Source organism: Mobula hypostoma, chromosome 17 (genome assembly GCF_963921235.1).
Source record: "Mobula hypostoma chromosome 17, sMobHyp1.1, whole genome shotgun sequence".
Classification (NCBI taxonomy): domain Eukaryota; kingdom Metazoa; phylum Chordata; class Chondrichthyes; order Myliobatiformes; family Myliobatidae; genus Mobula; species Mobula hypostoma.
In genome coordinates, this window is record NC_086113.1 from 39,035,514 (window position 1) to 39,058,934 (window position 23,421).

Below are 23,421 nucleotides of genomic sequence, written 5' to 3' on the forward strand. Positions count from 1 at the left end.
CCCTCCCTGATACCCCATACACTCCAGACTAGACCTAGACAAGCTGGCAACCTCAAAGGCTGAGTTTGCCAACATGGAATGAGTTGGCATTGTATGTTGGTCGAATAGCCTCTAGGCTTTGTCCCTCCATATGGCTTAGCTAAGGAGGATGGTGGCGCCTAATGGCGACTCCTTTACTTGCATCTTCGGAAACAGCTCTATTTCTATCTTTGATACCTCTTTTTTTTCTGTTTCAAGGTTCTTTTGAAGACCCTGACCTGGAGTTACACGCTGTCTTTTGGTTCTTTGCGGAAATGCGACTCGCTCTCGGGGCCTCATGACTGGCCGCTTTTCGATATGCCAAAGATGTGGCCTGGAAGAATAGTGCGCCTTCAGAGTGCCGGATTTTCGTGGCTCTGGAGGTGGGCAGATTCAAGGCCGCTGCTGTCAGCTGATGCATCAGGGGAGATGGAAGATCTTAAACAGCGAGCTGGCTGTGTGTTCAGAGACCCAAGTTCTTTGGGCACAGAGCTTGGCAAAAGTGACGCAACAGACTTTTAACACCATAAATCAGCGAGTTGCCTTGTTATGTTTCCCCTCCCACTGTGAAATGGGGACACCTCTTTTTCCCTTGTTAGGCAGAGGGAGAGCCTGTGGTATGTCGAATTACTAGGTGAACAAGTAGTTTTTGGGGTACTATAAGTCTGTGTCTTTATTGATGCTTTGCTGCACGCTTGGGTGCTCAGTGGTGGGTGCATATGCTTTTTTGCTGGTGGGGGGGTTGCTGCTGCTTATGCGTGGGAGGGGTCTAACATTTAACCTTCATTCATTCTTTGGGCCATCCTCTGTTTTCATGGATGTTTGCAAAGAAAAAGAATTTCAGGATGTATATCGTATACATTTCTCTGACATTAAATGTATCTATTGAATCTGATGGTGGTTGCAGGCCATGTGGCGATTACTGATGCCTTAACAAGGCCACCACCCCTGATCATTACCTGGCCCCATACATCCAGGACTTCTCGGCACATTTAGCAGGAAAGTAAATTTTTTCCAAAATTGATCTAGTTAAGGGCTACCATCAGGGGCCTGTGTGCCCAGAAGACTTTTCCAAAATACATGTGATAACACCATTTGATCTCAAGAGTTTCTGTGCATGCCATTTGGGCTGAAAAACGCAGGACAGACTTGCCAATGGCTGGGGGACTCTGTATTAAAAGACTTAGATTTCCTTTTTGTTAACCTGGATGACATACTTGTCACCAATGCATCCAGATCTGAACACTTATCTCATCTCCGCAGACTTTTTGAGTGCTTAAGCCAACATGGGTTGATTATTTACTCTGCTAAATGCCAGTTTGGGTTGTCAACCACTGACTTCCTCTACCATTGCATCTCTGCAGAAGTGACAAGACGTCTCCCTTCAAAGCTAGCCACTATTATAGATTTCCCACCGCCCCGCACTACTAAAAAACCACGGGAGTTTTTAGGCAGAGTGAATTTCATAAGCTGCTGAGTTTATGCTCCCCCTGTATAATGCGTTTAAAGGCAATACCTCTAATCAAGTGCTTGACTGGTCAGTGGACATGACCAGGGCATTTGATTATACCCAATGAGCTCTTTCTGACACAGACCTACTGCGGCATCTCCTCTCAACGCAGCTATAGCCTGTGCCACCACCCACGGCTCTAATCTACTAATTAAATTTGCCGACGACACTACGTTGATTGGCTTTATCTCAAACAATAACGAGGTGGCCTACGGGGAAGAAGTCGTCTCTCTGATACAATGGTGTCAAGAAAACAACCTCTCCCTCAGTGTCGCAAAAACAAAGGAGCTGGTTGTGGATTACAGGAGGAATGGAGACGGGCTAACCCCTATTGACATCAATGGATCTGGGGTTGAGAGGGTGAACAGCTTTAAGTTCCTCGGCATCCACATCACCAAGGACCGCACATGGTCTGTACATACCAACTGTGGTGAAAAAGGCACAACAGCACCTCTTTCACCTCAGATGGTTGAAGAATTTTGGTATGGGCCCTCAAATCCTAAGAACTTTCTACAGGGGCACAATTAAGAGCATCCTGACTGGCTGCATCACTGCCTGGTATGGGAACTGTACCTCCCTTAATTGCTGGATTCTGCAGAGAGCGGTGCGGACAGCCCAGCGCACCTGCAGTTGTGAACTTCCCATGTTTCAGGACATTTACAAAGACAGGTGTGAATAAAGGATCCGAAAGATCATTGGGGACTCAAGTCACCCCAGCCACAATCTATTCTAGCTGCTACCATCTAGAAAGTGGTACCACAGCATAAAAGCTAGGACCAACAGGCTCCGGGACAGCTTCTTCCACCAAGCCATCAGACTGATTAACTCACGCTGATCTGAGTGTATTTCTGTTTCATTGACTGTTCTATTTATTATAAATTACTATGATTGCACATTGCACATTTAGACGGACACATAATGTAAAGATTTTTACTCATGTATGTGAAGAATGCAAGAAATAAAGTCAATTCAAAAACTACTGATGCTTTAAACTGTGTAGTGAGTGCTATGCAGGAGCTGTTGGTTGGAGGCATGTGGCAGCTGCTCATCTTCTTTGGCCACCAGCCCAGTATAGCACATTTCATTGTGAACTTCTCAGTATTTGGCTGTCCATCATTTTCATTTTCTTCTAGAAGGTTGCCATGTCACAGTGTACATTAACCACAAACCCCTCGTGCACTTGATGGCCAAAATATCAGACCCTTGGTCTGCACAGCAGTAACACCCCCTAACCTACATATGAGTTCACACTGATATACAACATATCAAGGGGAAAAATAATGCCATTGCTGATTGCCTCTCACAGTCAGCCGTTGAGGCCATACAGATAGGAGTTGACTATGCCAGCCTGGTAGCCATCCAACCTACTGACCAGAGCTCCAAGCTTACCGAGCAGCAGTCTCTGTCCTGTGGTTGGCTGACATTAAGTGTGAGGAAGCTGGGGTTTTCCTCCTTTACAATGTCTCAACCAGTTGCCCTCACCCCATCGTGTCCGCAAACTGGAGGTGAACTATTTCTGACTTCATATGTGGCCTCTCACATCCAGGCTGGATGGCCTCACAGAAACTGGTCGCACTAAAGTTTGTACAGCACAATCTTTGAAAGGATGTGTATGATTGGAGTGCACCCCATGTTGGGCAAAACTTAACCATCATGTTCAGGCGCCATTGGCATCTCTTGAGGTCCCTGCATGATGGTTTGACCATGTCAATACGGACCTTGTTGGTCCTGTTTCTGTCCCCCTAACCATCACAGTTTCCCACACCATCTTTCCTATGCGGACCATAACTCTAGGTGGCCAGAGGTTGACCACTTCTGCAAGCGTGGCTTGGATGTTCATCAGCTCCTGGGTTGCTCAGCTTGGCACCCCATCTGATATTTCCTCTGACCGCAGTCCCCAATTCATATCAGACCTCTGGGCTGGGATGGCCCAGGACCTTGGTGTTGGGCCACATCACACTATGGCTTATTACCTGCAGTGCAATGGCCTATGCAAGTGGTTTCACTACTCCTTAAAGGCTGCTCTGAGGGCTTTCCTGACCAACGAGTGTTGGCATGATCGTCTCCTGTCGGTCCTGCTGGGGGTCAGATCAGCTTCAAAAGAGGACGTACAGTCATCCGTGGCTGAGTTGGGTTCCGCCTTATTTGGCTTTGTCCACCGTGATGCACACCAGCATTCCCTTAGCCCCGTTATGGTGGCCCTTTCTGCGTTTTAGAATGGGAAGAAAATACTTTTATCATAGCTAAGAGGAGTATACCCGAGCATATTTCAGTAGATCGCCTTAAACTGGTCCATTTGGATGATTCTGTCACCATGGCCCTGGCACCATGACATGACCATGAACATTGCAACCACCTCTGGACGAGCCAGAGTTACCTGCTGTTCCATCACCCATGGAACACAGGAACTGAGCTGGGCAGCTTAACTGACCTCCAGACAGGCTCACAATGCCAGTTTTAGTAATTCTGGGGTGCCTGTCTATGGTAACGTAATTGGTGGAAATGTACATCATTAACAACCACCAACGTTGAGTTGGAGTTTCACTTTAAGAGGCTGATTTGACATGATGTAATTATGTAAAGTTTTTTGGCAATTATGTCCTCAGTGGTGCCATTCTCATGTTCAGATTTTGGAGTTCAAATAAATATGTTATCATCCTGAGTTGGATGATCAGCCATGATCATACCGAATGGCGGTGCAGACTCGAAGGGCCGAATGGCCTACTCCTGCACCTATTTTCTATGTTTTTTTCTTAAACATAAAATGCTTCTCACAGTTTTATCTGTGTAAACCTACACAAGTAACAATGGTTAATATGTCCTGGACAAGATCAATGTAGTTAGTTATTACAATAAAGCATACAGTTCCAATGTGGAACAGTCATGTGATGCTTCCTAATAATTTACAGGTGAAAAGTAGAATGTTGGTTAGTTCCTTAAATAATTACCAAGAGTCCTGATATAAACAATCTGGATACATGTGCTCAGATTCCACTTTTGGAATAAGTTTGGTCATGTGTATGTTCGGAATAAAATGCAAAGCATTGTGAATTCCTAACTGATTGACTAATTTCCTTTAAGGAAGAAAACCTTAGCTTGTATGTGATTCCAGATCAACAGCGTCATTCTTGGTACATAAGCAGGTGTGACAAAGGCATTTTTTCGCTCAGTTGATTGTGTAGCATTCACTTCACTTCAGGGTGTAGCACCAGAATATGCAAAGCTTCTCTCAGCTGATTAATCATTGTTTCTTCACACTGAATGCCATTTTTTAAAAAAGACTAAAAGTGAAAGTTCACACAATGTATTCTGAGCAGCAGACTTGGATCAGTTCAATTGATTTTTGATTGGACAATAGAGATAAAAACCTGTTCAACCTTCCAGTAATAAGACTTACAGCAAGACCCTGGGAAATGCGGGCTACATTTCAGATCTCTGAAGCTACCCTCAGCAGTGATGAAATTCATAGTCACTTCCAATGCATCAGCACAACATGTCTTCAATTAAGGAATTGACCTCGGGTGTGAACAAAAGTCAATAGCAGCTAGAGCTTACTGCCTACAACACACACTCTTCCTCAGGAACTGCGAAGGAAGAGGGAAGTTTCACGTATCACCTTCCAGCTACCCACCTTCCCTTCCCCCCACCTTTTCATTCCGGTATCTTCCCCTTTCCTCTCAGTCCTGTAGAAGGATCTCGGCCCAAAATGTCAACTGTTTATTTACTTCCCTAGATGTCTGATCTGCTGAGTTCCTCCAGCATTTTGTGTGTGTTGTTCTGGATTTCTGACGTATGCAGAAAGTCCTGATGAAGGGTCTCGGCCCGAAACGTCGACAGTACCTCTTCCTGTAGATGGTGCCTGGCCTGCTGCGTTCACCAGCAATTTTTATGTGTGTTGCTTGAAATTCCAGCATCTGCAGATTTCCTTGTGTCTGCAGAATTTCTCATATTTATGACTTGCTACCTACAGATATTGTTTTATGGTACTGGTAAGATACTACCAAGCATGTCTCGACTTCGTTGTCCTCTCCCAGTTCAACATTAAAAGATTCAAGGATGTGCAACATTTCCACTAATTTCAAAGAGTTTTTGGCCCATGACCACTCAAAGTCAAGAAGACACGATTTGGCATGGTATTGAGAACTTATGAGTTGATGCGTTAAGAACACACAGAAACCATGTGTAAGCAAAGGATGCTCTGCACCAGCTCACAGCTCATCAGTATCCCACTTGACTGTTCTATGAACCATCCTGTATATTATCTGTGGAAGAATAGACTATTCCTACTTAGTCTTCACTAGAACCCACAAAAGCATTGTGGAAGTGAGTCAATTTTTATCCTAATGAACTGCCTAAGAAGAAGAGAACAGTGCCTAAATTATTGTTGATTTTCAATTTGTAGCCTATTCCCTTCTTCAGTACCAGAAAGAGCATGGGAGGCTGCTGGCAAGAGGAAGGGGGTGCTGATTGGGAAGAGAAAATGAGAGCCTCCAAGGCCTGTGCAGAGAAAAGGAACAGATGAGAGAAAGAAAATAACAGACAAAAAACTATCTAGTGTTTCAACATCAAAGATTTCTAAGGCTTCTTTACCTGCCTGAAGGACTTCTTGTGTTCTGGCTTCTCACGAATCTTTTACTTTGTAGTTTATAAATATCAGTTAAATATCTGAGTTTTGGTTCATGTCTGAGGTTGGTTGGCTTTGATCAACTGAAAGCTGGAAAATGAGCAGCGTACAAATGGAGTAGAACATTGAGAGGTTTTGAAAGGTTTCATTCTTGAAAAAATCAGTTAGGCAACAGTGGTGTCCATGTTTAAGTAACACACTTGACTGATTTTATAATAGTAAACAAAACTGTACCAGAAATCAATGTTTTAGAAGTGTTATATTCAGACAATGAACATTTTAGAATTCCAATTTTGTAGCTTACTGGCTATGCTTGCTGAACAGGCACATCTAAGTTCTGAGCTGCTGATAGCTACATTATTACCGTACATAATCATCTTGATTCAACTGCTTCTGCTTTGAAGTCTTGCCATAGAAAGATAGGAAAGACTGTAAGATAGAAAGGTAGAAATAGACCATTTGTCCCATGGAGTATGCTTCACCATTTGATCATGACTGATGTATTATTCCCTCTCAATCCCATCTTTCTCGCCTTCTCTCCATAATCTTTGACTCCCTTTCTAATCAAGAACTTATCAACCTCTGCTTTAAATATACTAAATGACTTGGTCTCCTCCACTTTCTGTAGCAATGAATTCCACAGATTCAAGACCCTCTGGCTAAAAAAACAACACTGGAAAAGGGATCCTATCCTGGCCTCCCTCCACTGGCTGCCAGTATGGTTCAGAATTGATTTTAAGATTCTCCTGTTTGTTTACAAAGCCCTAAATGGGCTGCCCCCTCCTTATATCACAGACCTTCTAACCCCTTATTCTACTTCCAGGTCCCTCAGGTCGGCTGACTTGGGGCTCCTGGCTGTCCCATGATCTAATCTTAAACTCAGGGGTGACCGCACCTTTGCTATTGTAGCCCCTAGACTGTGGAACAGCATTCCCCTCCCTATCAGATCTGCCCCCTCCATCAACTCTTTTAAATCCAGGCTCAAAATTTACTTTTATTCACTAGTGTTTGAATCCCCCTGATGTCGCTGATTTTTGGCTTGTGCCTAGGCCCTTGTGTTGTTTCTTTTGTGCCTATAAGCTGTTTGCCTTGTTGGTTATGTCTGTGTTTCTTGTATTTGTGATTTTAGCTATCTGCTCTGATCTGTACAGCACTTTGGTCAACGTGGGTAGTTTTTAAATGTGCTACTTGACTTGACTTGACTCATCTTTGTTATAAAGGGACATCCTTTTATTCTGAGGCGGTGCCTTTTGGTCCCAGACTTTTCCACTGCTGGAAACATCCTCTGCACATTCACTCTGTTTAAGCTTTTCAATATTTGTAGGTTTCAATAAGAACCACCTTCAGCCTTCTAAACTCCAGCAAGTACAGACCAAGAACTGTCAAATGCTCGATTTAGATTCGCAATTACATTCCTGGGATCGTTCTTGTAAATCTCCTGTAGACATTCTTCTTTGCCAGTGTGTCCTTTCTTGGAATACTCCAAACATGGTCTGACTAATGTCTTATAAGTCCTCAGCATTACATCCTTGCTCTTGTATCCTAGTTCTCTTGAAATTAATGTTAACATTGCATTTGCCTTCCTTACGACTGATTTAGACTGCAAGCTAACCTTTAAGGAATCCTGCACTTCGACTCCTAAGTCCCTTTGTACCTCCGAATTTTGAAATCATTCCTCAGTTAGAAAATAGTCTGTGCTTTTATTCTTCTACCATATTGCTTGACTGTACAATTCCCACCACTGTAACCTACCTGCTACTTCTTTGCCCGTTCTCCCAACCTATTCAAGTTCTTTTGCAAACTCCCTGCTTCCTCAACATTACCCACCCGTGTACTTATCTCAGTATTGCTTGTCCACAAAGCAATCAAATCTGTCACCTGGAATTTTTTTATTTATTCATTTACGGGATGTGGGCGTTGCCCGCTAAGCCATCATTTACGGCCCATCCCTAGTTGTTCTTGGGAAGGTGGTAATGAGCTGTCTTCTTGAACCACTGCAGTCCCTGAGGTGTAGGTACATCCATAGTGCTGTTAGGATTATTAATGTAAAATGTGAAAGGTAGCAGCCTCAACACTGACTCCTGGGGAATGCCATTAGTCATCAGCAGCTAACCAGAAAATGCTTCCTTTATTAGCATTCTTTGCCTTCTGCCAGTCAGCCAATCTTCTATTCATGCTAGTATCTTTCCTGACAGTAACGATGTAATGATGCCTTTCTGTTGTGAAAGCTTCAACCGTGTTAACCTTTTGACCTTTAGAATTCTGATAAAGGCAATTAATGGTCTTAAATAAGAGCTTAGTTGATCCACTAAATATATTATTATTATATTCTTATGTCATAAAGAAATTAACCTTGTCCAGTGTTATGCAAGATATTATTCACTTCTGAAGCAAATTGATAAATTGTCCTATTATCATCACATGCTGAGGTAGAGTAAAAAACTGTTCATACAAGTAAATTCATAACAACAATGTATTGAGGTTCTTCCTATCGTGTCCATGGGCAGTCTATACATGGCCCAGCCAGAACTGGACACATTTTTGCGCCTTCTTGTTGAATTCGGCAAGATCTGCAACAGTACAGGGTTCCTCTAGCGATGGGCATTGCAGGAGATGTTGCATAGTTTGTGGCTCAGTTCCACATTCACAAGTTGTCGGGCTGGTTGTATATCCCCATTTGCTGAGTGACTCCTTTGAACGACTTACACCAGCCCTAAGTGTGTTAAGGCACTTCCAGGTTGCCCAGTTGAGGTAGCACAAGGTGAAACTATAACAGAATGTAGAATAAAGCGCTACAGTTGCAGAGACAGTACAGTGCAGGTAGACAGTAGGATGCACGGTCATAACGAGGTAGGTTGTAAGAGAAGACTGCACCTTATCGTACTAGAAAGCTGTCCAATAGCCTTATAACTCCCGGAGAGAAGCTGTGCTCGAGCCTGATGGTTGTGCTTTTAGGTTTTTGTATCTACTGCCCGATGGTAGGGGAGAGAAGAAATTATGTTCATGATGAGTAGGGTATTTGATTATGCTGGCAGCAAGAAGTGTACACAAAGTCTTACGCAGTTTTCGTTTGGTTCCTCGGTTTCATGACTTGCAGATACCAGTCAGTTCAGATTCAACATCTTCCTCACAATTTCCATCAACACAGGTGCACCAATAGGCTGTGTGCTTAGCCTTTTCCGCCCTCTCCCACCCCGCCCCACTCTACTCACTTTATACATACTTTATGCATAGCTCCAGTGCCGGGTTTTAAGTTTTCTGATGACTGTACTGTCATTGGCTGAGTCACAGGGAGTAATGAATCAGTATATAGGAGGGAGACTGAAGATCTGGCTGAGTGGTGCCACAATAATAACCTCTCACAGAGACGCAATTGAGTTGCAATGAGGAATGAAAGCAAGTGTGAACAAAATTGTAAAGTTTAAACAGAAGCTGGCCTGGCCGAACAAATTGTGTTATCGTTATGGTAGGGGCCCACATACACCAGACTAATGCATGTTTAGAGGTGAAACTTGCAGAAAATGCAGCAATGTAGCACAATACAAAAAGGATGTTGGGCAGACAAAAAATAAGTAATTGCATAGGGAAGATAGAAAGATAAAAAGTCAAGTTGCAGTTTCGTAAAAAGAGCATTAATCTGCGTGCTGTTGATGAAAAATCTGATAATCATGAGAGTGACACGGCACTGGGTAACCTTGAGATTTACAATATGAAAACTAACAGGAAGCAAGCAATACGGCTTACACCAAAGTGAACAGCATTAATTAAAATGGAATTGGACTCTAGCTCAGCTGTCTCAGTCTTTCCACAAAATGAGTTTGAATGGCATTTCGAAGACACTGAACTGATATCCAACTATGAACTTGTACTGGAGAGTTGACTCCTGTGGGAATGACATTCGTAATAGTGAAATACAACAGCCAACAAGCCACATTGAGCTTGGATGTGGTAAAAGTAGGAGGGCCAGCATTGTGTGGCTGTGATTGGCTGAGACAATGGCAACTTAGTTGGAGATCCACTCACCATTTGCATGCCACATTCTCTGCAAAAGAGTCAACTGAAAGCGAATTTGAAAAGGTACTTGATGATACCACAGCAGTGTTCAAAGATGGCATTAGAAGACTCAAATATATCAAGGGTAATATAGTGTTAAATGAAAATACCACACCCAAGTTTTACAAAGCCCTTCTGGTTCCTTATACCATCTATGATAAAATACCTAGTGAGCTAGGTTGCATGGAGGCTGAAGGAATTTTTTCCAAGGTTGAGTGGACCTATGGACAATGCCAGTTGTCCCAGTAGCCAAGGAGAATGGGTCTGTCAGGACCTGTGGTGAATATAAGATCACCTTCAACCCAGTCCTGTAAGTAGATCAATACCCGCTGCCTAGGATAGAGGATATCTTTGCAAATCTTTCTGGAGGAAAGCACTTCAGCAAAGTGGACAGCTGAATGCGACTTGCAGATGGACATCTAAGAAGAGTCCAAAGTGTTTCTCACCATAAAAGCTCCCAAAAGGCTTTATCACTATCATAGGCTTATGTTTGGAGTAGCATCTGCACCTGCACTCTGGCAGTAAGCTATGGATCAGGTGTTGCAAGGCTGCCCAGGTACTTGGTGTTATCTGGATGACATCATTGTTAGTGGTGAGGTTGACAAGGAACATCTCCAAAACCTTAAGACAGGGCTAAAAAGATTAGAAAATTCTGGGCTCAGAGCACAATGGAATGAGTATGAGTTCTTTAAACCAAGCATCATTTATTGTGGACACACCATTGATAGAGAAGAATTATACAAGTGTGCTCAGAAAATTCAAGCCGTGGTGGATGTCCCAAGGTCAAAGCATGTGTCAGAGTTGTGATCCTTTTTAGGGTTTGTCAATTACTATACAGGTTCCTGCCAACCTGGCTAATGTGCTCCACTCCTTGAACTCATTACTACAAATCGTGAAGAAATGGCAATGGACGAAGCAGTGTGAGGTGGTTTTTCAAAAGGGAAAGGAATTGGTGAAGTCAGATACTGTACTCACAGATTATGATCCACGTTGTCCAGTGAAACTTGCCAGTAATGCTTCACCTTATGGTAATGGTCCAGTTATGTCACATGTTATGTGTGATGGAAGTGTATAGCCCGTAGCCTTTGCATCATGTTCTCTTACAACTACGGGGAATAATTATGCACAGATTGACAATAAGGCAGTGAGTCTGGTCGTGGGTGTAAAACATTTCAACTAGTACATGTATGAGGCAGAGTTTATCCTCATAACCAATGACCAACCACTTGTGTCCATTTTCAGTCTACAGAAGGGTGTTCCACTAATGGCAGCAGCACAAATGCAGAGATAGGCTCCGGTTCTTGGCGGACACAACTAATCATGGGAAATCTGATGGATTGGCCCATTTACTCTTGGAAAAGGAAATACTTAAAAACTTACTAAAGAGGGCACTCCTCTTGATGTATTCTCCCCAATGCAAATCAAAAGTCTTCCTATTACAGCAGAGATGATGCAAAGGGAAATCAGAAAAAGAACCCACACTGTCTTAGGTCTATATGGCAATCCAAAATGGCTTGAATGTTCTGCGGAAATTCCAGTTCCCCCATTTTACCTGCTCCTGGATGAAGTAGCCCTTGACAGCAGTCACAAGTCTCACATGCCAAGCAGAGCAATCTCCCTTGTCAGGAAAGTCGTATCCCGCAAGATTTACTGAGCGGTGATGGATGCCCCAAGGTCAAAGCATGTGTTATTTACAGAAAATATTTAATATTTGAGTAATTTTGTAAATATATTGTTTGACTGTGCGTTCTATGTTGTTTACATAATTCATTATGGGATATATATAGAAGTACATGAATGGCATACGCCATTGCACCACCATGCCATAAGTCCGCCTCTCACTAGAGAATAACAAGGAAAACAGGACAGATATCTCCTGGCTCTGTGTTTTTCTGTCAATTACTTTTGGAGTTACAAAACATAATAACTCCTCAACTACCAGGCTGTTGAATCAGTGGGGATAACTTCATTCGCCCCATGACTGAATTGTTCCCACAAACTATGGACTCATTTTCAAGGACTCTTCATCTCATGTTCTCTATATTTATTCCTTATTCATTTATTATTATTATTATTTGTATTTTCTTTTGTATTTGACAGTTAGTTGTCTTTTCCACATTGGTTGTTAACCTGTCCTGTTGGGTGTGGTCTTAATGATTTATTGTATTTACTGAGTATCCCTGTAAGAAAATGAATCTCAGGGTTTTATATGACACATATGTACTTCGATAATAAATTTACTTTGAAGTTAAAGGCAGTGAGGTCAGAGTGGAAAAAGAGAATTAAAGTGAAAGTGACTGGGAAAATAGGATCGCCATTGAGGACTGAACCGAGTTGTTCCACAAAGCAGTCACCCAATCTGCTCTGGGTTTCACTAGTGACATAGGACTTACATCATGAGCATGAAGAAGTGCAAGTGAATTTTTGCTTCACATGGAAAGTCTCTATGTGTCTTTAATAGAGGCAAGGTGCAGTGTAAAGGGCAGGTATTCCATCTTTTGATCTTGGAAAGTTGCATGAATAGGAGTGTGGTTGGTCAAGGTGGAAGGGGATTCAAGTTGACCAGGGGTGGGGGATGTAAATCAGGAAGTATTCATTTTTCTTTGATATGGAAGTAAAAATAATTGTGTCATTTAGACGGCCATGCTGTCAGCCTTGTTATTTTTTTTCAAGTATCATTATTGTTGTCTGGCACTTACCAGTTTGTAGCATGATGTAAGCAAAATTTAACTGTTCTAAATGGTACTGTTTTAAAAATCTTCACATTTTAATTAACTTTATTGATTGTCCTGCCTGTGGTATTGTTTTATTATGTCACATATACCAAAATACAGTGAAACTTTTTTTTTGCATACAGTTCATAAAGATCAAATCATTCCACAGTGCATTGAGGTAGAACAAGGTAAAACAATAACAATGCAGAATAAAGTGTAAGGGGCAGGTAAACAATGCCCCTTTCCTCTTACAGATTTATTTCTTTTTATATTGCCTTTTTGTCTTTTAGAATAGTAGTATTTAAATTTTGTACTTTTACCACCTTTACATTGTCTACTATTTCAATTTGTTTCCAACTGAAACTGTAATTTTCTTGTATGGTATGTTTAGATTACCATAATCATTGTTCACCCTTCAATCATGATGTAGAAACTAAGAGAAACAGTTAGAAACATGGTCTCAAATTTTGTCACCCTCCTACTTTAATTCTCTAACCCATTCCCACTTTGATCTGTCTTTCTTTGTAGTATTCTAATGATCATCAGGGTAATTGGAAGAATGAGCATCAAGATATTTCCATCTGACACATTTAAACCTTTTGGACACGTTCAGATAATGATACTGTATTTGCATTTACTTTGGATCTACTGTATCTTGTGTCATTGCACCCAATTTTATCCTCTCAGTATTATCATCCCTTTTGTCATCTAGTCTCTTTTTTTTTAACCATGATATTTGTCAAAGAAACTCAATAGGTGTTATACTTTGCATGAGGTGTCAGTGAATTTTAATTTCCTCTGAGCTTCCTTATCATCTGACTCAGACTCTTAATCAAAATGAATTTTGTCTCTGTAGATTGCCATTCAGTTAACTCTCTACTGTAAAACTCAACGTTTTAAAAACATTTATATTGCTTTCATTGTAAGTTTGTGTGTATCCCACTTTTCATTTTGAACTTGGAGTGTGTAATTTGTTTGCTAAAAATTGTTCTTTTTTTTTCATTCTTTGAGAATCCTTTAAGATAGTTGGCTAAGCAATACCTTGCTGGTTGCCTGAAGTTCCCCTGAGAACAATCATTGACTCTTCATTGTTGATTTTCCTCTTGCATTTTTTTACTCTTTGTAGTCCATTTTATGGGACAGCCATCTTTAATCGTTAGACCAATAGATCTGTAAGTCAGTACATGCAGGTATTTAGACTATAAGATATAGAAGCAGAATTAGGCTTTTTGGCCCATGGAGTCTGCTCCACTATTTCATCATAGCTGATCTAATTTTCCTCTCTGCCCCAGTCTCTGCCTTCTCCCCATATTCCTTCATGGCCTGACCAATCAAGAATCTAAAAACCTCTGCCTTAAATATACGTAAAGACTTGGTCTCCACAGCTGCCTGTGGCAAAGAATTCAACAGATTCACCACTGTCTGGCTATTAAGGCAAAGAAATTCCACAGTTTCACCACTCTAGCTAAAATTATTAGCAAAGTCAACAGAAAAAAATAAAACAAACGCTCAGACTTAAAAAGTTCAGTCATTTTCGCAATTTGACCAGCTGAAATTGGTTTTGCACCCAACAAAAAAATGGGTATAATTAAACCAGCTTTCCTTTCTTGGTGATTGCTTAGGTTGCTTGTATGTTGGAAAAAGGTAGGATTGGGTTTTGTGTTGATTCAATTCATGCCTTTTATACAAATTCTCTAAATTACTGATTTCTTTTCACTATAGGTCCCGGCACCCAAGGGCAGAATTTGTAGGCTCATTGGCAAAGAAATACTCAGAACTTGATAAAGATGATGAAGCAGTTCTGAATCTCATTGCAAAGTCAGACTGGGATATGAATGTACCTGCAAGAACCACACGTTCAGTGAAAAATAATCCTGAGGCCAAGTTGCATAACATGCAAGGTAAGAATAGAACATAGAAAACCTACAGCACTATACAGGTCCTTCGGCCTACAAAGTTGTGCCGAACATGTCCCTACCTTAGAAATTACTAGGCTTACATATAGCCCTCTATTTTACTAAGTTCCACGTACCTATCTGAATGTCTCTTAAAAGACCCTATCATATCCGCCTCCACCACCGTTGCCGGCAGCCCATTCCACGCACTCACCACTCTCTTGAGTAAAAAACTTACCCCTGACATCTCCTCTGTACCTACTCCCCAGCACCTTAAACCTGTGTCCTCTTGTGGCAACCATTTCAGCCCTGGATTGTTGTGAATGTTGTGAGATGTACTTTGATTATCACCTTCAATAGGCACACAGGCACTTTTATTAATGGAAAGATCTGCATTGTTAATTCATTGAGAGAAAACATCAGACCAAAGACCAATTTCAAAGTTCAAAGTAAATTTGTTATCGAAGTATATGTATGTCACCATGTACAACCCTGAGAATTGTAAGGACAGTATAAAAATAAAAGAGAAGTATAACATAGCAAAGATGAGCAGGAAGCCAGGGGATTGGGAAACTTTTAAAGAGCAACAGAGGATAACTAAAAAGGCAATACGGGGAGAAAAGATGAGATACGAAGGCAAGCTAGCCAAGAGTATAAAGGAGGATAGTAAAAGCTTGTTTAGGTATGTGAAGAGGAAAAAATTAGTTAAGACCAAAGTTGGGCCCTTGAAGACAGAAACGGGTGAATTTATTATGGGGAACAAGGAAATGGCAGATGAGTTGAACAGGTATTTGGATCTGTCTTCACCAGGAAAGACACAAACAATCTCCCAGATGTAATAATGGCCGGAGGACCTAGGGTAACGGAAGAACTGAAGGAGATTCACATTAGGCAGAAAATGGTATTGATGGGACTGAAGGCTGATAATTCCCCAGGGCCTGATGGTCTGCACCCCAGGGTACTTAAGGAGGTGGCTCTAGAAATCATGGAGGCATAGATAATTATTTTCCAATGTTCTATAGATTCAGGATCAGTTCCTGAGGACTGGAGGGTAGCTAATGTTATCCCACTTTTTAGGAAAGGAGGGAGAGAGAAAACAGGGAATTATAGACCAGTTAGCCTGACATCAGTGGTGGGGAAAATGCTGGAGTCAATTATAAAGAATGAAATAGCGGCACATTTGGATAGCAGTAACAGGATCGGTCGAGTCAGCATGGATTTACGAAGGGGAAATCATGCTTGACTAATCTTCTGGAACTTTTTGAGGATGTAACTATGAAAATGGACTAGGGAGAGCCAGTGGATGTAGTGTACCTGGACTTTCAGAAAGCCTTTGATAAGGTCCCACATAGGAGATTAGTGGGCAAAATTAGAGCACATGGTATTGGGGGTAGGGTACTGACATGGATAGAAAATTGGTTGGCAGACAGGAAACAAAGAGTAGGGATTAATGGGTCCCTTTCAGAATGGCAGGCGGTGACTAGTGGGGTACCGCAAGGCTCGGTGCTGGGACCGCAGCTATTTACGATTTACATTAATGATTTAGATGAAGGGATTAAAAGTAACATTAGAAAATTTGCAGATGACTCAAAGCTAGGTGGCAATGTGAAATGTGCAGAGGATGTTGAGATAATGCAGGATGACTTGGACAGGTTGGGTGAGTGGGCAGGTATATGGCAGATGCAGTTTAATGTGGATAAATGTGAGGTTATACACTTTGGTGGCAAGAACAGGAAGGCAGATTACTATTTGAATGGTGTCAGGTTATGAAAAGGGGAATACAATGAGATCTAGGTGTCCTTGTTTATCAAATCACTGAAAGTAAGCATGCAGGTACAGCAGGCAGTGAAGAAAGCTAATGGCATGTTGGCCTTCATAACAAGGGGAGTTGAGTATAGGAGCAAAGAGGTCCTTCTGCAGTTGTACAGGGCCCTGGTGAGACCACACCTGGATTATTATGTACAGTTTTGGTCTCCAAATTTGAGGAAGGACATTCTTGCTATCGAGGGAGTGCAGCGGAGGTTCACGAGGTTAATTCCCGGGATGGCGGGACAGTCATATGTTGAAAGATCAGAGCGACTGGGCTTGTATACACTGGAATTTAGAAGGATGAGAGGGGATCTGATTGAAACATGTAAGGTTATTAAGGGATTGGACACGCTAGAGGCAGGAAACATGTTCCTGATGTTGGGGGAGTCCAGAACCAGAGGCCACAATTTGAGAATAAGGGGTAGGGCATTTAGAGCTGAGTTAGGGAAAAAATTTTTCACCCAGGGAGTTGTGGATCTGTGGAATGCTCAGCCTCAGAAGGCAGTGGAGTCCAATTCTCTGGATGCTTTCAAAATAGAGCTCTTAATGATAGCGGAGTCAAGGGATATGAGAAGAAGGCAGGAATGGGGAGCTGATTGTGGATGATCAGCCATGATCACAGTGAATGGCGGTGCTGGCTCGAAAGGCCAAATGGCCTACTCCTGCACCTATTGTCTATTGTCTTTGTCTTGCAGGCATACTCAGTAAGTGCATAGAATAATAACTATAATAGAATCAATGAAAGACTGCACCAATCAGTGTTGCAAAAGACAACAAACTGTGCCAATACAAAAAGGAAAAGAAAATAATAAATCAATAAGCAATATCAAGAACATGAGATGAAGAGTCCGTGAGAGTGAGTCCATAGTTTGTGGGAACATTTCAGTGATGGGGGCGAGTGAAGTTATCCCCTTTGATTTAAAAATTTGATGGTTGAGGAGTATGAACTGTTCCTGAACAAGGTGGTGTGATTTCTGAGGCTCCTGTGCTGCCTTCATAATGGCAGCAGCAAGAAGAGAGCATATGCTGGGTGGTGAGGATCCCTAAGGATGGATACTGCGTTCCTACAGCAGCATTTTGTGTAGGTGTGCTCAATGGTGGGGAGAGCTTTACCCATGATGGACTGGGCTGTATCCACTACTTTTTGTAGGATTTTCTGTTCAAGGGTTAGGGTTATCTGGCGTAAATAATTATTTTTTTTAATTTTCCAATGATTAGTTGGTCAGTTTTTACTGATTCTTTCATCATAGATGAAGTCATTCAACCAAAGTGCAAAGCACTATATGGTTTCTTTTTTCTTATCTATGATTAAAATACTCATCCTTTTAAAATCAGAACCTTTTGAAAAAAATTGAATCTATAACCTTCAAAGTGCAATTTCCTTCTCAACCAATGAAAAAGCAAGAAAAACGGCTAATTATTCAGCACATCAGAGAAAATTTATGAAACTAATTTTTCTAGGTTGCCTCATGAAGAAAGGTTGGCTTTAATTCTACCTCAACCATATTTCTTTATATCTCTGTCACAGCCTCTACAAATACTGTTTACTCTGTCATGTATGTAAATTATGTATATTTTATATATGTTTGGTGGTGGGATCAAGGATCTTACCACCAAACATATCTTTACCTTCCCTGCCCACCCGCAGTTTTTTGCATGGACGACTCCCTCTGTGATTCCCTTGTCCATTCGTCCCTCCCGGAACTTATCCCTGCAAGCGGCCAAAGTGCAACACCTGCCTATTCACCTCCTCCCTCATTTCCATTCAGCCCTCAAGCTGAGGCAACGCTTCACTGGCGAATCTGCTGGGGAAGACTGTTGTGTCTGGTGTTCCTGATGCAGCCTCCTCTACATTGGTGAGACTCATTGTGAATTGGAGGACCACTTCATCAAGTACCTCTGCTCCCTCTGCCATAAGCAGAACTTCACGGTGGCCAAACATTTTAATTCCGATTCCGATTCCCATTTCAGCTTGTTGGTCCACAGCCTCGTCTTGTGCTACCTTATATTCCATCTGGGTACCTCTACCCTGATGGCATGAATATTGATCTTTCCTTCCGGTTAAAAAAAAATTCCCTCCACCTCCTCTCTTCTTCTATTCCATGGTCTGGTCTGTTACTTTTTCTCACTTGTCTATCACCTCCCCCCGGGTCCCCTCCTGCTTCCCTTTCTCCTATGATACACACTCCTGTTCTATCAGATTCCTTCATCTTCAGCCCTTACCTTTCCTACCCATCTGACTTCACCTTTCACTTTCTAGCTATCCTCCTTCCCCTACCCCCACCTTTTTATTCTGGCATCTTCCCCCTTCCTTTCCAGTCCTAAAGAAGGGTCTCGGAAGAAACGTCGACTGTTTATCCTTTTCCACACATGCTGCTGACCTGCTGAGATCCTCTAGTATTTTGTATGTGTTAGTTTGGATTTCCAGCATCTGTAGAATTTCTTGTGTTTATGTATAATTTATGTTAGTTTGTTTAAGTAAACAACATGACTTTCTCAAACATGAGTAGGTTTGCTGGTGCTGGAAATCCAAAGCAACACACACAGTGTGTTAATATGACTTTCTGTGAGACAGGTCCTATCTTACAAATTGATCGAGTTTTCTTCGGAGATGTCCAAGGTGATCTATGACAGGGGTCCCCAACCTTTTTTGCACCGCGGACCGGTTTAATATTGACAATATTCTTGCGGACCGGCTGACCCGGCGGGGGGGGGGGAGGGTGTTAATCATGACCGGAATATAAGTGATAAGTCAACTATAAGTCACTTATAAGTGGCTAATACATTCAATTTTGTTTCTAAAGGGGTTTATCTAACAAATTTAATATCAAACACACAGTGCATATTTTCCTCGCATGAATGTAGTGATAAGTCAATTACTACAGTGTTCCCAAACCTCCGAGCTGCGAAGAATGCAGTGGTGCAGTGGTAGTTGGAACGCACCCAGCACATCTTTAAGAAAAAAGCCGAAATAGTCAAGCTAATTAATTAGGTGCTGCCCAGCACATAAATGTCAGCCCAGATCAGAGGCAACGCAATCGTCAATCACCTCTGATCTGGGCCGACATTACGTGCCGGGCGGCACCTAATTAATTAGCTTGTTTATTTCGGCTTTTTTCTTAAGGACGTGCTGGGTGCGTTCCGACTACCGCTGCACCACTGCATTCTTCGCAGATCGGTATCGGTCCACAGCCCAGAGGTTGGGAACCACTGAATTATAAGTCAACAGCATCATAACATCTTAAGTAATGTTTGGATATTAAACACACAGCGCATATTTTCCTCGTATGAACATATAAAATCATTGCAACGCACCAATATCGCTAAATCAGTGGGAGCCCTGGGCTTGTTTCCCTGCAACAAGACGGTCCTATCGAGGGGTGACGGGAGACAGCGATACTCGAAAGGGGTTCCTTATGTCCTGTCTATTCCGCAATTTAGTTTTTGTTGCATTCATTGCAGAAAATTCCGCTTTGCAGCGATATGTTGGAAATGGAAGCAACGTTTTCAGTGCTTTCGTGGCTACCTCAGGATATTCAGCCTTGACTTTGATCCAGAATGCCGGCAGAGATGTTAATGCGAAACATACTTTTCAGCTCACGTCATTTGCAAGTTCGAGGAGTTGATCTTTTTCCCACGCTGACATGGATGATTCACCGGAAGCATTCACAAATGGGTCACGGACTCATTCCTTTGCATGTCTTGGGTCAGTGATGACCTCGCATGTGTTCAAGTTCAACAGTGGGCGTGACAGGGAATGAGGAAAGGTGTAGCTGACTCATATTGTTTCATATCGCCACATCATATCGTTTCCTCGCGGCCCGGTAGCACATGCTTTGCGGCCCGGTACCCGTCCACAGCCCGGTGGTTGGGGACCATTTGATCTATGAGGTTAGATGTTGTCTATCCTGACTTTAGTAGGAGATTCAACAAGGTCCCTTGTGGTAGGCCCATACAGAAGAGCAAAATGCACAGTGACTTGGCCATTTGTTTTCAGAATTTGCTTGCACATTGCACTGAGTGGTTGATAGTTCTTATACTGACTGGAGATCTGGGTGTTCCACGAGGACCTGTACTAGGGAATTTGCAGTTTGGGCCCTATCTAAGTGGCCTGGATGAGAATATGGAATGGTGAGTTCATAAGTTTGCAGACAATACAAAGATTATTGGCATTGTGGATAGTCTAGGTGGCCAAAGAAATCAGATCAGCTTCAGACACGATGGAGAAATGGTAGATGGAATTTAATTAGGGCAAGTGTACACTTTGCATTTGGGAGATAAAATGTAGAGAGACAGTACACAATTAATGGCTGAACGCTGAACAGTGCAGTTTTGCATATGGAGCATAGCTTCCTGAAAGTGGTTACACAACTCTCTAGGCAGAAGGCATTTCAATTTTGGGTGCTTGCCTTTATTGATTGAGTTGAAGAATCAGGAAGTTACTTTGCAGTTTTATCAAATTTTGGTGAGCACGCATATGGATATTGCACTCATTTTTGGTTTCCCCATTATAGGAAGGATGTTCAGACGAGGATATTACCAGATTAGAGGGCATGTGCTATAAGGAAGGTTTGGATTAACTTGGGTTGCTTTCTGTGCAACGATGGAGGTGAGAGGAGACCTGATAGAAGTTATCAGAGGTATAGATTGAATAGATCGTTAGGATCTTTTTCCTCGTGTCAAAATGTCAGACACTAGGGGTTATTTAAGGTGAGGGAGGAAACCAAAGGAGATGTGCGGGGCAAGTACAGAGAGTTGTAATGTCTGGAATGCACTGCCAGAGGTGGTGGTGGATGCAGATATGATAGACGTGTTTAAGAGACTTTTAGATATGTTTATAAAGGTGCAGAGAATGAAGGAATGTGGACGATTCACTGACAGAAGCAATGTGGAGCCAGTTGGTTCAATTAGTTCAGCACAACATCATAGCTGAAGAACACATCCTGTGCAGTACTGGTCTATGTTCCAACGCATGTTCGTCATGTTTCAAATGTACTGTGCTGCTATTGCAAAAAGCAGATTTTCATGTCATGTTTGTCCTCTCTGCATGCCGATCACAATAAACATGAACTTGACAACAATCTAACGAGCATAGAGGAGTGAAAGGTGAGGTGATTAAAACATATAGATTCTGAGGTGCCTTGACTGGATTGATTTGGGGAAGACATTTCCTCACGTGGTGAACTAGAGCTCACTGATTTAAAATAAGAGGTCACATATTTAAAATAGAAATGTGGGACTTTTCTTTCCTTCGAGGGTCATGTGTGTTTAGAACTCACTTCCTCAAAGTGCCATGTAATCAGAATCTTTAAAGTTCTTTAATGTAGATGTAGATAGTAACTTGATAATCGAGAATTTGAACTGCAATTAGACAGGAATAATTTGTAATCAGATCAACTTGTGGGACTTAGTACCTTGCTGCTGTTCCTTATTCAACGTATTCCAATGACATTAAGGCAGACGCCGCAGAAAAGTGAGCTTGAAACAGTAACCATCGGAAAAAAACTGTCTGGGCTAGGGTGACAGCTGCATTCATCACAACCAACAAAAGGTGATGAGACAGCTGATTTAATCCAGAAGGTCTGTCAACACATGGAGCTGATACTGCTAGTCCATAATAATAGCCAGCTTTCACTGTGCTGGCTGTGGCGCAGTCTTGAGCCCCACATTTCAACATGAATGGCTGTATTGCTTGCCCCTGCCCTTCCAACATCAGTCCTCACAAGCAGCCACAGCACATTGCCTCCATGACTCGCTCCACTTTGAGTAATGTGGTGATGAGATCTGTTTAATGGCTTCTTTGCTGCCGGATCATCAGTTCAGGGTTCATCCATATTCCTGGTGCACAGTGGGCACCAGTGGAGAGGGCAGAAGTCGACTCCCAGGGTCTGTGCACAGCACTGCTTCCAGTTACACATGTCTTTATTAAACTATATAGCCCTATAATTACTCGTTGGTGCTTGTTCCACTGTCACACTTTTTCCTGGGAATGTTCAAAGACAGAGTTAAAAGTAAATTTTTTTTATCAAAGTGCATATATGTCGCCATGTACAACCCTGACATTCATTTTCTTGCAGGTGTACACAATAGATTCAATAACCACAATAGAATCAATGAAAGACCACACCAACATGGTGGCCAACCAGTGTGCAAAAGACAACAAAGGATAAAAATAATAATAATAATAATAATAACTTGGGTGGTGGGTGGAGATGCAGTACATCTCTACCAAAGGATGTGTATGGTGTTCTTTCCTTCTGCTAGTCTGCAGGCCACTCTTGGGCAAGATGTAGTACCTGCTTAGCCTCCCCGATCAGGGTCACGCGAAGCTCTGGGAGCGGGAAGTGGATGGTTGTACGAGCAGCTGGTGCATATCACAAGTCCTGGTTATGCGACCACTGATGCCAGGCAGACAATCTGAAGAATATTGATAATGGCTGGGGTCAGTTATATAGACACTGCCCAGAAGAAGGCAATGGCAAACCACTTCTGTAGGAAAATTTGCCAAGAAGAATTATGGCCATTGAGACCATGATCACCTACATCTTATGACACAGCACAAAATGAATAATTATATTCTTGAATAATGATATTAATAATAATAAAAATGTTCCAGAGTCTTCATTGAACCCTGGAACAAAGCTGCATACATCAGGATGCTTTTAATCAATTACAGCTCAGCATTTATCACCATCATCCCCTCAAAACTAATCAGTAAACTCCAAGACCTGGGCCTCAATAGCCCCTTGTGCAGTTGGATCCTGGATTTCCTCACTTGTAGATCCCAGTCAGTTTGGA

General features: G+C 42.1%; 1 protein-coding gene and 1 long non-coding RNA gene across 3 annotated transcripts in view; one reads left to right on the top strand and one right to left on the bottom strand.

Moving 5' to 3' along the window:
- The window catches only part of cep72 (centrosomal protein 72), a 174,805-nt gene that overhangs the window by 70,725 nt on the left and 80,659 nt on the right, over window positions 1–23,421 (top strand). For both annotated transcript variants that reach the window (XM_063069732.1, XM_063069733.1), the window contains exon 5: window positions 14,642–14,820. In XM_063069732.1, the coding sequence (XP_062925802.1) occupies window positions 14,642–14,820 (179 nt within the window). The remainder of the gene's footprint in view (window positions 1–14,641; window positions 14,821–23,421) is intronic.
- Window positions 1–23,421, bottom strand: part of LOC134357942 (uncharacterized) — a 132,248-nt gene that overhangs the window by 29,668 nt on the left and 79,159 nt on the right. The gene's annotated exons all lie outside the window — the stretch shown is intronic.